Source organism: Psittacula echo (assembly GCF_963264785.1).
Source record: "Psittacula echo genome assembly, chromosome: 2".
In the NCBI taxonomy this organism is placed as follows: domain Eukaryota; kingdom Metazoa; phylum Chordata; class Aves; order Psittaciformes; family Psittacidae; genus Psittacula; species Psittacula echo.
Genome location: NC_137737.1, coordinates 40,747,918 through 40,761,858, shown reverse-complemented (window position 1 = coordinate 40,761,858; position 13,941 = coordinate 40,747,918). Strand labels below are relative to the sequence as shown.

At 40.7% G+C, this 13,941-nt stretch overlaps 1 protein-coding gene across 13 annotated transcripts in view; it reads right to left on the bottom strand.

The window, feature by feature from the left end:
• MLLT10 (MLLT10 histone lysine methyltransferase DOT1L cofactor) overlaps window positions 1-13,941 on the bottom strand; it is a 164,779-nt gene that overhangs the window by 85,738 nt on the left and 65,100 nt on the right. For all 13 annotated transcript variants that reach the window (XR_013958936.1, XR_013958937.1, XR_013958938.1 and 10 more), the window contains 2 exons: window positions 10,578-10,833; window positions 7,979-8,545 (listed from right to left, as the gene is read on the bottom strand). Coding sequence is in view for 4 of the 13 variants with exons in the window: in XM_080639532.1 (XP_080495658.1) it covers window positions 7,979-8,545; window positions 10,578-10,833 (823 nt within the window). In the remaining 9 variants the exon portion in view is untranslated. The remainder of the gene's footprint in view (window positions 1-7,978; window positions 8,546-10,577; window positions 10,834-13,941) is intronic.

Below are 13,941 nucleotides of genomic sequence, written 5' to 3'. Positions count from 1 at the left end.
TGCCTCTTCTACACAGTTCGCTTAATCCTAAAAGGTCATTAATAGTAACAACAAAAAAACAACAAAAAAAAGAGGAAGAGGACAATTAAAAACAAGGGGCTTCCTCCTAAAGCTGTTGTCCCCACCCAGAACCACTTTGCTGTCCTGCAGGGTGCTAAGAAGGAAGGGCACTGGCACCAGAAACAACCGGCTGGTGCGCTGGTAAAGAAGATCACTACTGGTGCTGCCAGGAAAAAGAGACGGGTCATAGTGGTAGGGGACTCTACTTTGAAAGGGACAGAGGCACTCATCTGTCGGCCTGACCCGGCCTCGAGGGAGGTGTGTTGCCTACCTGGGGCATGGATCAGGGATGTTGCAGAGAGGCTGCCTGCTCTAGTGAGACCCACGGACTATTACCCACTTCTGGTGATCCATGTGGGTGCTAGTGATGTTGATAGCAGTAGCCTGGAGAACATAAAGAAGGACTACAGAGCCCTGGGAGGGATGGTTAGGGGCTCTGGAGCTCCGACTGTCTTTTCATCAATTCTCCAGGATACAGGGGGAGACCTTAAAAAAGCTAGGAGGATTGGCCAGGTTAATAAATGGTTAAAAGGATGGTGCCATAGTCAGGGGTTTGGATGTTTTGAATACAGAACCCAAGTTAGTAGGCCAGGTCTACTGGGGGCTGGTAGAGCTGATCTGACAAAGAAGAGGAAGAGTGGTTTTGGTAGGAGGCTTGCCAGGCTGGTCAAGGTTTCTTTAAACTAGATGTATTGGGGGAGGGGAGCATCGTTCCATCCCAACACACCCAGTCAGTTGCCAGCACCTACAATAAATGCTCGGAGCGATGCAGAGATATTCCAGCCGCTCCAGCCAATGAGCCGGCTTCATTTGGAGCTTGGCTCAGATGTCTCTATACAAACGCCCGTAGCATGGGAAACAAACAAGAGGAATTAGAGATGTGTGCATGACTGCGGGAGTATGATATAGTAGGCATCACAGAAACATGGTGGGATGGCTCCTACGACTGGAGAGTTGGAATGGAAGGTTACAGGCGCTTTAGAAAAGACAGGCCTGGCAGGCAGGGAGGGAGAGTTGCTATTTATGTTAGGGATAGGCTGGAGAGGATGGAACTCTGTCTGGGGACGGGTGAGCAGTCGACAGAGAGTTTGTGGGTCAAGGTTAAAGGGAGAACAGCGATGGGGGACATTACTGTGGGGATCTGTCACAGACCGCCTGATCAAGAGGAATCTGTGGATGAAGTGCTCTATAGGCAGATAGGAACTGCCTCATGCTCACAGGCCCTTGTTCTTATGGGAGACTTCAACCACCCTGACATCTGTTGGAGTGAAGGTACGGCCCGGCACAAGCAATCCAGGAGGTTCCTCGATTGTGTGGAAGACAAATTCCTTATGCAAGTAATAGAGGAGCCAACAGGGAGAGGTGCCATGCTTGACCTCGTGCTTACCAACAGGGAAGGGCTGGTTGGAAATGTGACGCTCCAGGGCAGCCTTGGATGCAGTGACCATGAGATGGTCGAATTCGAGATCCTTGGGACAGTGAGAAGAGCATGCAGCAAGCTCACTGCCCTGGACTTCAAGGGAGCAGACTTTGGCCTCTTCAGGAACCTGCTTAGTAAGGTTCCATGGGATACAGCCCTAGAGGGCAGGGGGGCCCAAGACTCTTGGTTGTTATTCAAGGATCACCTGCTCCAAGCTGAGGAGTGTTGCATCCCAACTAGAAGGAAGTGCAGCAGGAGGGCCAGGAGACCTCCTTGGACGGATAAGGAGCTGCTCAGGAAAATTCAAAGGAAAAAAGAGGCTTATAGAAGGTGGAAACAGGGACAGGTGGCCTGGGAAGAATAGAGGGATGTTTTCCGGGAAGCTAGGGACCAGGTTGGTACAGCTAAGGCCCAGTTAGAATTGAACTTGGCTAGGGATGTTAAGGATAACAGGAAGGGTGAATAAAAGACAGACTAGGGACAACGTAGGCCCCCTTCGGAAGATATCGGGAGAACTGGCTACCCTGGATCTGGAGAAGGCTGAGGCTCTTAATGACTTCTTTGCCTCGGTCTTCACTGGCAAAGTCTCTGACCGCACCACCCAAGTCTTGGAAGGCGAACGCAGGGACTGTGAGAATGAAGACCCTAGGCCCACTGTAGGAGAGGATCTGGTTCGAGACCTTCTTAAAAACCTAAACGTACACAAGTCCATGGGACCTGACGACATCCATCCATGGATCCTGAAGGAGCTGGTGAATGAAGTTGCTAAGCCACTGGCCATCATATTTGAAAAATCATGGCAGTCAGGTGAAGTTCCCGATGACTGGAAGAAGGGAAATATAACCCCCATTTTCAAGAAGGGGAAAATGGATGACCCAGGGAATTACAGACCAGTCAGTCTCACCTCTGTGCCTGGCAAAATCTTGGAGCAGATTCTCCTGGAAGTCATGCTAAGGCACATGAAAAACAAGGAGGTGGTTGGTGACAGCCAGCATGGCTTCACTAAGGCGAAATCCTGCCTGACCAATTTGGTGGCCTTCTATGATGGGGCTACGAAACTGATGGACAGGGACAGAGCAGTTGATGTCATCTACCTGGACTTGTGCAAAGCCTTTGACACTGTACCACACGACATCCTTGTCTCTAAATTGGAGAGACATCAATTTGATGGGTGGACCACTCGGTGGATACAGAACTGGCTGGATGGCCTCACGCAAAGAGTTGTGGTCAATGGCTCGATGTCCGGCTGGAGACCAGTAACGAGTGGTGTCCCTCAGGGATCGGTGTTGGGACCGGTCTTGTTCAACATCTTTGTCGGTGACATGGACAGTGGGATTGAGTGAGCCCTCAGCAAGTTTGTCAATGACACCAAGCTGTGTGGTTCGGTTGATACGCTGGGGGGAAGGGATGCCATCCAGAGGGACCTCGACACACTTGTGAGGTGGGCTGATGCCAACCTGATGAAGTTTAACCATGCCAAGTGCAAGGTCCTACACCTGGATCGGAGCAATCCCAGGCACAGCTACAGGTTGGGCAGAGAAGAGATTCAGAGCAGCCCTGCAGAGAAGGACTTCGGCGTGTTGCTCGATGAAAAACTGAACATGAGCCGGCTTCAGTGTACACTCACAGCCCAGAAAGCCAACCATATCCTGGGCTGCATCAAGAGGAGCGTGACCAGCAGGTCTGAAGAGGTGGTCCTGCCCCTCTACTCTGCTCTCGCGAGACCTCACTTGGAGTATTGTGTGCAGTTCTGGTGTCCTCAACATAACAAGGACATAGAACTGTTGGAACAAGTCCAGAGGAGGGCCACGAGGATGATCAGGGGACTGGAGCACCTCCCGTATGAAGAGAGGCTGAGAAAGTTGGGGCTGTTCAGCCTGGAGAAGAGCAGGCTGCGTGGAGACCTCATAGCAGCCTTCCAGTATCTGAAGGGGGCCTACAAGGATGCTGGGGAAGGACTCTTCATCAGGGACTGTAGTGACAGGACAAGGGGTAACGGGTTCAAACTTAAACAGGGGAAGTTTAGATTGGATATAAGGAAGAAATTTTTTACTGAGAGGGTGGTGAGGCACTGGAATGGGTTGCCCAGGGAGGCTGTGAGTGCTCCATCCTTGGCGGTGTTCAAGGCCAGGTTGGATGAGGCCTTGGGTGACATGGTTTAGTGTGGGGTGTCCCTGCCCATGGCAGGGGGTTTGGAACTAGATGATCTCAAGGTCCTTTCCAACCCTTACTATTCTATGATTCTAATATCCATTACCATCAATTTGTTCTTTCTATTCTATCTCCTCTAGAATATAGGCTGGCTTTTTAACACAACAAGACTTATTTTTCTGCTTTTGCTTCTGGGGCACCTAGCAAGTAAATGTAACAGCACAAACTGTTCCATAGTGTCTTTTTCTAAACTCTTTTTCCCAATAGCTTTAGTCAGTATGTCAAAGGTTACAGGAGTTTAAACATAACATCATAAAGGCTTAACATAAGGTCTAAGGGACTCAGTATATCAATGAGAATTATTTCAAATTAATCACCTACTTTGAAGCTCAGAGATCGCTCTCTTACATCATCAGTATGACAAAGAGCTTAACATCACCTTCTTGAGAAGAAGATAAGTAAGATCACCTTCTTGCAGAAGAATGTAAAACTTGGCAGAGGCTTCAACACCGCTTGAATCAAATGAGAAAAGGACAACAAAATACATGGACTAAGCCAAAGCACTTAGTAAACTTCTATATAAAACTGGAATTTGACTGCACAAGACAGTATCAACCCAGAGGGGCCTTATTCCGAACACTGTCCAGTACAACCAACCAATGCATGCCTAAGACAGCTCAAGGGTAGAATATATATGATGTAGAAGTACAAATGTAGGAAGATAAATAAAAAGGTCACCTCAATTGTGACAAAGGAATTCCAGAAGACAGACACTGCAAGGGTGCTGAAAGAATGGGCTACCCATTTTGAGACGCAATTTGGAATTAAACCTTCTCCAGTGTTCTTGGGGGGGGGGGGGGGGGGGGGGGGGGGAAGGGAGAAAAACCCTTGTAGGGTTTACAGTACTCATAAGGGTATAAAATCCATGTTGCAAAAATTAAAATAAAAAAATTAAAAAGCAAATGATTCCCTGAAGTCCGTAGCAACTGAAGCTGATAGAATTTGTTGTACACTTGAAATCAAGAACAGAACTAGAAAAGACAGAGAAGCACCTCTATACACTCGAAACACTGTTTCTTCCAGCAGGAAGAATCCATGCAGAACTTGAAGAACTTTATCTACCATAAAACACAAAATTCAGTTTACTTCCGACACCTGACTGCTTTTCATTTTACCCTGCTGCATTATTCCACAAAAGCCAGAAGGTACTGTACATCACATTAAATATTCTTTTCCCTACTGCTGTGAGAAATTAGTTCTCAGAAAGTTCTTCACGTACTGGAGTGTACTCCAAACAAACAGGAACCAGAGCCTGCACAAACTGCTTGACAGGAAAATACAAAATGTATGAAACTTATTTACCATAACTGTACTTTTATTTAATTCCCATCACTTTATTTGTTTCTGCATTACTGCTGAAATAAAGTGCAAGTAAGGTAAAAGGAACAACTGATCTTAGAATCTACTACTAGCAGAGGTAAGGATTGATACAAGATTCTACTAATCTCTTCCAAACTCTGGATGAAGGTTTTTCTGTTCTTTAATCATCACTGTTGTGAGAAGAAAAAAAATAAAAATCTTTAGCAGAAAGGATCACTGCTTTACAATACTCTGGATTAGAAATCTATCTATAAGTGTTATTCCCTAGAAGGATGATGAGAAGCAACTTAATACTGTGAATTCAACTAGTGCGACTTAAAAGGTTTAACAGCTCTATCAAATTGTAGAGTTCATATGAAACCCCCGTTAAAAAATTCAGATCCTGAATTCGAAGACTTCGAAGACCAGTAGCAACTGTAATACAACCTGAGTTTATGTATTGTAATAGCTTCTAATTATGTGGCCTTGTACCATTCCTGGTACATCTCTGTTATTAAAGAGGAAAACAGAAGTTCTATGGACTGGATAGAAGTTCGGAGAGGGCAGATACTTTCATCAAATGAGCTGAATACACTTATTCTAAATAAAAGTCTTATGGAAGACATTTAATTACATAAAACCAGCATGTGACGAATCTGCGTTACCCTTTAGAATAAACTTTCCTTCACATTTCATCTAATTTGAACACTGTGAACAGGATTATCATTCGTCTGTGAAGTAAGAATCTTCATTTTTATGGATCTCAACGAATACTCTTAAGAAAATGGAAAAAGAATGGTAGCTACAGTTAAGAAGGTTATTAAATAAAAATAGGAGATTCTTGAAAGAAGTGCCTCAAAAGATTTGCTTAGTATGGTCTAGCTCATTCCTGATTCTGCTTCTCTGAAGTAACAAGGCAATTCCAAGTAAGAGTCATTAAAAACTTTTTAGCTTGACTTCCCCTGCCTTTTCTCTCACTACATTTACATGCACAAAAATCTTACCTGGGGTTTCGGGTCAAATCATTTAGACTCACGTGTAAGATTCTGTTACTGGACAATACAGAGATGTTTCAAAGAGAAACATCAGCATATCATACCTGAGAAAATGTATGTTTCTCAGGTATGTTTCTGATAATACTCATTGTAACAAAGTTGTAAATGGACTGCTAACATTCCAGAAAATGCTTATGATGAAGTGAGGAAAGCAGCACTACCACCATAATTCTTTGCTTGCAAACCACCTGGTTTTGTTTGAGTTTTCTGGGGTTTGTTAGGGTGATTTTGTTTATGGATTTTATTTCTTTTCATTCACATTCTTTGGCATCTTCAGAAAATATCACTGGTTTAAAGGACAAATCTAACACTGGCTACTAAGAATCTAAGCATGCCTAACAGGGGAAATTACAGGCTGAAAATCATGATACATATAATAAAACCTACCCAGTATGTCCATCCCCTATTTCAAAGCTTTGTAAAAAGGAAGTTTAAAATTATCACTGGCATTTCATAGATGGAAGAGTGAGATATAATAAAGAGGCCAAAGGAAGCAAGAATGGCCCTAGCCAGGGAAAGGCCAATTCTAGGAGCTGACAAAACCGGAATATTCCAAGACAAACAAAAGGGTGGGAAACATGAGTCATTCACTTCAAACTAAGATCTTGTGCTTCCACCTGTGACCCAACCACAACAATACATGATCCACCTCAAAAGCATTATAAAGGAATAATTAAGTTCATACTAAAATAACCAAAACACTGATCTGTTGCATGATCTCTGTCCATAAAAGATATCAGGTTAACATGTTCATTAAACTGCATTTTCATTAAAAAGATGGGCAGTGAGCTAGGAAGTTCTGTCACACATCATTTATCCCTACTGATTCCAATGCAGGAAAAATGTTTTTTAATATAGTTGCCACTGCTATTGCCGTTATTACCTGTAATAAAAATCATAATTTACCTATATCTAACAAAGACTTAAAACAATGTGGTTTTGAGATCAAGTTTTTAAGTACCTGCCTTGTTCTCAAAGTTTTTTCTTTCTTGATGCATGTATGGTTTTAAAGTATCTCTCGCTTATGCAGTGAAAATATACAGTATACAAGCATGAAACCCTGCCCACAACCAAATATTCACTTTCTGTTCCTTTCCCCTCACCAGCCTCTCAAAAAAAGGCAAAAAAGTCCCCTAAAACAACAAAAAGAATTTCAAAGTTACAAAATGGAGGGATCAGCTAGTTTGCTATTTTTTTATCCAAACACAAAGGCCTCGAAAGAAACTTCAAAGCAACAAAGACTTTGGTAGATACAGTATTCTGCAAGGTCATTCCACACACAGGTTTACTGGGAAAAGAAAGCCTCTTTCAGCCCCAGATGCACATAACATTTAGAACAGAGGAAGAACAAACCAGCCAATTTCAATTGCTAAAAAGCACACAAGAATATGAAAATGTCATCCAGCTGCACAGGGACCCATATTCAAAATATCCTTTTATGTGTTTAAACTGATAATTCTCCATACAGACATTTTGATTTTTAGTTAATCTAAATAGGGAAAAACAATTGAGGGACATACTCAGCACAGCTGATATGCTTGAGTACTGATTTTCTCCATGTAACAGAACATACAGGCAATACAGTCTGTATGCACTATCACTTATTTTAGCTAAACCTGTCACATGCGATTTCCAAAGAACCTATTTTCATGCAACTTATTTTTTTCCCCCTATAGACTCAAAACTTGCATTCATATAGCATATAGGTCTACACACAGGTCAATTTACTACAGCCACCTATGGCACAGTGGCACCAATAAATAAAACAAAACTTATTCTTCCATCAGTCTCATTCTAATTTTCACTTTTTTCCCCAATTTGACTTTCAAGAGACTTTAAATGATACTCTGTTCTTGAAAAGCAAATTCAGAATTACGGCTAAAATAACAAAGACATACTTTAAGGTAAGAAAACAAATCCAGTAAATGCCTACCTGAACCCACTGGAGATGAACCAACACTAAGACTTTGTAAACTTCCATTCCTGAGCAAAGTTGGAGATTTCTGAAGACCAGAGCTTGTCACACTTCCTGCAGCAGATGCCACAGATGAAGTTGGGGAAGCAGAAGAAACTGAAAGATGGGAAATACTTTCTTGACTTTTATTTCCTTTTGGTCTACCAGGCCCATGTTTACTTTGCTTATTTCCTTTTCGTTTCTTCTCTGTTACAGTTTCTTCTTCTATTCCAGAAGTCTGAGCTCGCTTGTATGCTGTAGAAGTAAGGCTTGAATTACCTATGTCTCCAGGGGAGCTGTCAAAGTTTTTAGATTGGGAAACAGCTGATGATGAAGGGAGACCAATTAAGGAAGTGAAACAATTGACACCCCCCTCTTGACTCCCAGCCTCTACTTTATGTACATCTTTGGTTGGCGCAGCCTGTTGAGAATGCGTGAAACTGTCACTTCGCAGATCTGTGTCTGTAAAACTCAAAAAATCCTGGGGAGACTGAACTGAACTTCCAGAAGAGGACTTCATGCTCCCAGGAGTGCCCAAAAAGCTTCCTAAAAAAAGAAGAAAAGAGTATAGAATTTTTTTCCTGTAGTTGATGAAAATCAGCAGGAAAGATTAGTACCATTGGATACGAAACTTTAAAGTGCAAGGACTTAATGAACATTACTACCAAGAGCTAAAAAAATTATTTTTAACGTAACTCATTGCTTCTCCTGTGGGTCTTCGCTCTGCTGCATCTGATTCTCAGATTCCTGTCTGAGATTCAGATTTGAATTTGGGGCACAAACAATGAACAAAAGGAGAATAAACAACTTTGCTGCTCAAACAACTTTGACATTCCTCATGTTTTAAAGCCGTAACACACACCTGGTGCAAGTCAAAGCAGGTTTTATTAAACATACACATATATAAAAAGAAGGCTGATAGAAACATGCTATGATCAAATCTACACTATGCCTGCAATCTTCCCTACCATTCTACCTAAATCAAGGGTCTGACACAGGTCAAGGGAACAGCAATTGCACTTAATTTACCCTGACTGAGGAGGTGTTCCATGGAAGTGGTATTTTTCAAAAGGACAGGAGGAGAAGTGGAAAAAAGTGTACAAAATTGACATTTTAAGACTTTTTTAGCACTGTCAGAGAACCATAAAGATCTTTTGTGCAATAGAATTAAATTGCTTCTCTAATATTTGGAATGCAGTCATTTCATCACTGTGCTAGTGCACACAAGGCAGAGAATGGAGCACAGCTGGAAAATACAAATCTACCTTCACTGAAAATCAGTAATTCTATATGGGTGGCTGCATGTGGGTACTGTTTTATAGAACTCAGACTGATGACAACTATCCTGTCAAAAAATACTCCTAAATATGACATTGGATATAAAAGAAGATCCTATAAAAAATAGTGTTTTCCCATTAGTACTCCATTCAATATTAGGAATTCCATTTAAAATATAATTTACATTAATACAGCAATTTAAAAATCATAAAAAGATGTTGGTTTTTGTATTTTCAAGTTACATCAACTTCACTTAATGCAGCTTTAAAGAAAACATATGCGCATAGTAAAGATCAATTTTGCTATCTGCAGTGAGCAAGATTTTTCTTTAAATGCTGGATTCCAGAAGGCAATTTTCAGAGTTTTGAGAATATAAAGAAAAAAATGCTTCTATTTTTTTCAAATAAAAGAGTCTGAAACACTGTAAGACTTGTAGACAAATTTAAAACTGCTCATTGCATACATAAACTCAAAGGAACAGCAAGATTATAAAGCAGAAATGACAGTCAGCTGCTACACAACACAGTGAAAATTATAGAAAAAAAATTACTTCATAGGTCTAGTTTGTTGTGTTTTAAAATAATATGTTTTATTAGTTAAATAATAAAATTGACTTTTACTTTTTTTTATCTTTCTTCAAGTCTGATGAGGAAGCCATAATAAAATTTGCTTTTTAGAAGTATTAACAGTGTACTGAGTGGGTTTTAACATGTTTAAAACATCAAACTTTTTGTATTATATAAAGTAAAACTATAAAGTATATAGTTGTCATGTGATTATCTTCTGTTTATGTATTTCAATGGCAAAAAATATAAAAGTAAAAATGTCTTCCACTTTGAAGAAAACAGAGTATTTTAAATGTCTGCATCTTGAAAATTTATTTAGGGACCACCACATCCTATACATTAGGTAGTCTGGCTTCATTCTAATATGCACTAACTAAAAAATGTTAGCATACTATCCCGTAAAAGAGCTAAGAAAGGCCCCTAGACTGAAATTCATATGTTAAATTTTACCCCAGATTAACTCAGCAGCACATAAAGAAACTTCCAGATTTAGAGCTTAAAGAGTGCAATAGTCTAAACAAAAGCATCAATTTTGCCCTTTAATGATGTGCGACCTTCTTTGTCACATTACAACAATGAACATTTTTTCTCCCGAAAAAAGTTACTTTTTCCCCAAAGTGAAACAACATTCTCATAATTGAGGATAAAGGATTATCTACTTTTCAAGTTTTAAATATGTAAGGTTTCTAATTCACGTCAAAGCAGAAGTTGTGTTACAGCATAACAACTGATACCTTGCTGAAAAGGGCTAGCCGCAGTCACAGTTGTTCCTGGATTTCTTCCAGCACCAGGCTTTCTTCCCCTCTGACCCGAGCTGTGACCTGCAGATTTCTTGCCTTTGCTCTCTGACCCTCTAGCCTCTGAAGAATCTTTTCCACTTGAAACGTGTGTAGAAACTTCCTGGAAATTTGCATTTGTAAATCGAGCTGTGGTATCTTCCAACCGCTTCAAGGAGCCTGACATGGAGTTGTTGCTAGTGCTTGTGTACGTCTAGCATTTTGATAAGAAAGAAGAAAAAAGACAAAAGAAACTGTTAGGTCACACAAAAAAACCTGTAACAAAAGAACCATTTAAAAGAACACATTCTTTAAAATAAACTTGGAAGTGCTCAAATACTCAAGTAACAGGCAACAGCAAGAGTTACATATAGTGAATTCTTGAGATTTTCAGCAAACAATTTCAAGTGCATAAAACTTTGTTTTGTGGAAAAATGAGTGAAAATAATGTCAGCTTTGGTTGAAATTCTTATTTCACTGAGGACAGTGGCTTAATCTCGCATCTATGGTTACAGAGTCTTTACATTCTATTTAAATAGGATATTGTTAGTTTGCTGCTTAAAATTCAAAATTAAAAATAAAAAATGCTTTTCTGAAAATATCATTTTTACGCAGTTTGTTTCTTCAAACTGGAAATTTAGTTCCATCAGCAGTGGAACTGATGAAGGCTTCACAGAACCTAAGACCTTGCACTTTTAAGACTTTATAGCCTAACCATCAAACCAAAATCAATTCCAAAAAGCCCAAGTGCCCCTTATGTCTTCACTTCCCATTATCACACTAGGATTCCCTGCCATCTGAACCGTCCCATTCAGCCAGTTCCTTAAATAAAGACAACCTAACACACTCCCGGAGCCCCCAGTGCAGATTTCTTCCTCATACCCCACCCAGCCCTTTTCCTACACCCATCAACTCTCCACAATGCTTTCAAAAATTTCATCTTTAGGTCCATTATTCTTGCAATGAATTTTGTCAGAATTCTTCATACTAGTGAAAAATCATCAAAATAGGTTCACAGAAAGTAATTAGGTGGGCAGGGAAACTGCACACATAGCATTAGAAAAAACCCACAAAGGTACAGAATTTTTTCTGTAATATGGAAAAGGTTTTCGAAAGAGAGACGAAAATAGAGGGAGAGAGCAAGAAAGAGGGAAGGGAAGGGGAAGGGATTATGATAGCACAATTTTTATATCAGAAGAAAGAAAATTAATGCAAAATTATGGAAAAGGAAGTAACGGCCTACTGTTATTTATATTCAAACCAGCTAGTAAAATAGCCTTTTGACTGCATAAAGCTTCTTCAACAGAAAATATGCAAACTAGAAGCTACTCATCTATTTGAAACAAGCTTAGTTTTTCAGTTTTTATAGAAGAGAGTTTAAAATAGTAGCTAAATTTTTCTCCACTAAAGACTACACAAATATATGGCTCTTAAAATTGAGCACATATATGTTTTCTCTTCCCCAAGATATTTGCTGTATTTAGGCTTACAGCAGAGTATTTCTTCATCATAAGCAGCTTTGCATAGCTGTTATAAAAAGTTTACCATATTTTTACTAAACCAGCTAAGACATTTATATAGAACTTACTTTTCAGACAACTAAATATGCAAGCTTTGAGAAAGATAAAAATTTAAATCTATTTGTGTACCAATCTGTATGAGTTATTGTGAACTGCAATAAATATATACAACAGATTTTCTGAATAACTGTGAAGAAGAAAAATCAGTCTAAATCTGTTGAAGTACAATGGGTCGAAGCAATCCCACGCACGGCTACAGGTTGGGCAGAGAAGAGATTCAGAGCAGCCCTGCAGAGAAGGACTTCGGCGTGTTGCTCGATGAAAAACTGAACATGAGCCGGCTTCAGTGTGCGCTCGCAGCCCAGAAAGCCAACCGTATCCTGGGCTGCATCAAAAGCAGCATGACCAGCAGGTCTGAAGAGGTGATCCTGCCCCTCTACTCTGCTCTCGCGAGACCTCACTTGGAGTATTGTGTGCAGTTCTGGTGTCCTCAACATAAAAAGGACATGGAACTGTTGGAACAAGTCCAGAGGAGGGCCACGAGGATGATCAGGGGACTGGAGCACCTCCCGTATGAAGAGAGGCTGAGAAAGTTGGGGCTGGTCAGCCTGGAGAAGAGAAGGCTGCGTGGACACCTCATAGCAGCCTTCCACTATCTGAAGGGGGCCTATAAGGATGCTGGGGAGGGACTCTTCATTAGGGACTGTAGTGACAGGACAAGGGGTAACGGGTTAAAACTTAAACAGGGGAAGTTTAGATTGGATATAAGGAAGAAATACTTTACTGTGAGGGTGGTGAGGCTTGGAATGGGTTGCCCAGGGAGGTTGTGAATGCTCCATCCTTGGCGGTGTTCAAGGCCGGGCTGGATGAGGCCTTGAGTGGCATGGTTTAGTGTGGGGTGTCCCTGCCCATGGCAGGGGGGTTGGAACTTGATGATCTTAAGGTCCTTTCCAACCCTAACCATCCTATGATTCTATGATTCTATAATGTTAAAAATTATTTACCCCACATTCATATTACTATACTGGTAAGTGTGTCTAAGAGAGATCAAGCCACTTCTAAAGTATGTTTAGTAGTTAACTTTTCAAATTATTACAAAGTCCACAAGAATGCTTAATTTTCCTGAAACTGATGTGTCACTTGAACTGAGTAAAGTAGCAGTGGTTCAAATCTGAGTTATCTGAACAAAGGGCTTCCAAATATGCAATAACCTAAACCAAAAGTCAGCCTTTTTCTAGGATCCAGGATTTCTCATTCAAAACCTTCCTTTCTTAATTCTTATCTCCTGTCCACTCAGTTGGATATTAATTACAAGGATAATTCTCTGTTGGTATCAACAATCATAGTTTGGTGTTATCTAGTACCTCTTCCCCATTACTGGAGGAATTTTATTTACTTATTTTCTTATTTTAAAGGGAAATAGAGTTTAATATAGCTCTGCAGACTGGCCACGGCTAGGCAATAACAAGTAGGCATTAATTTGCATCTACCATGCAGAGATTTAGTTTGACTGCAAAAGCCTGAGCCCTCTCTTTGGAGAGCATGTATGCACACTGCAGTTCTGCTGTTGAAGATTTTATTCCAACAGTGTTTCAGAAGGTGCTCTAAAGTGTACTGAAATCTACATGCTTACTCAGAATATCTTGAACGCTACTATGATGCAATATGGCGTAAGCATACCAAAGCTGGTGTCATTTGGTATTTTTTTTCCTAGATTGTATTCCTTATTATTAATTGCAGCAAAGTGCTCTAAACCAGATACACATACATCAGTTGCTTTGAGAAGCCACAAGATACGGAAC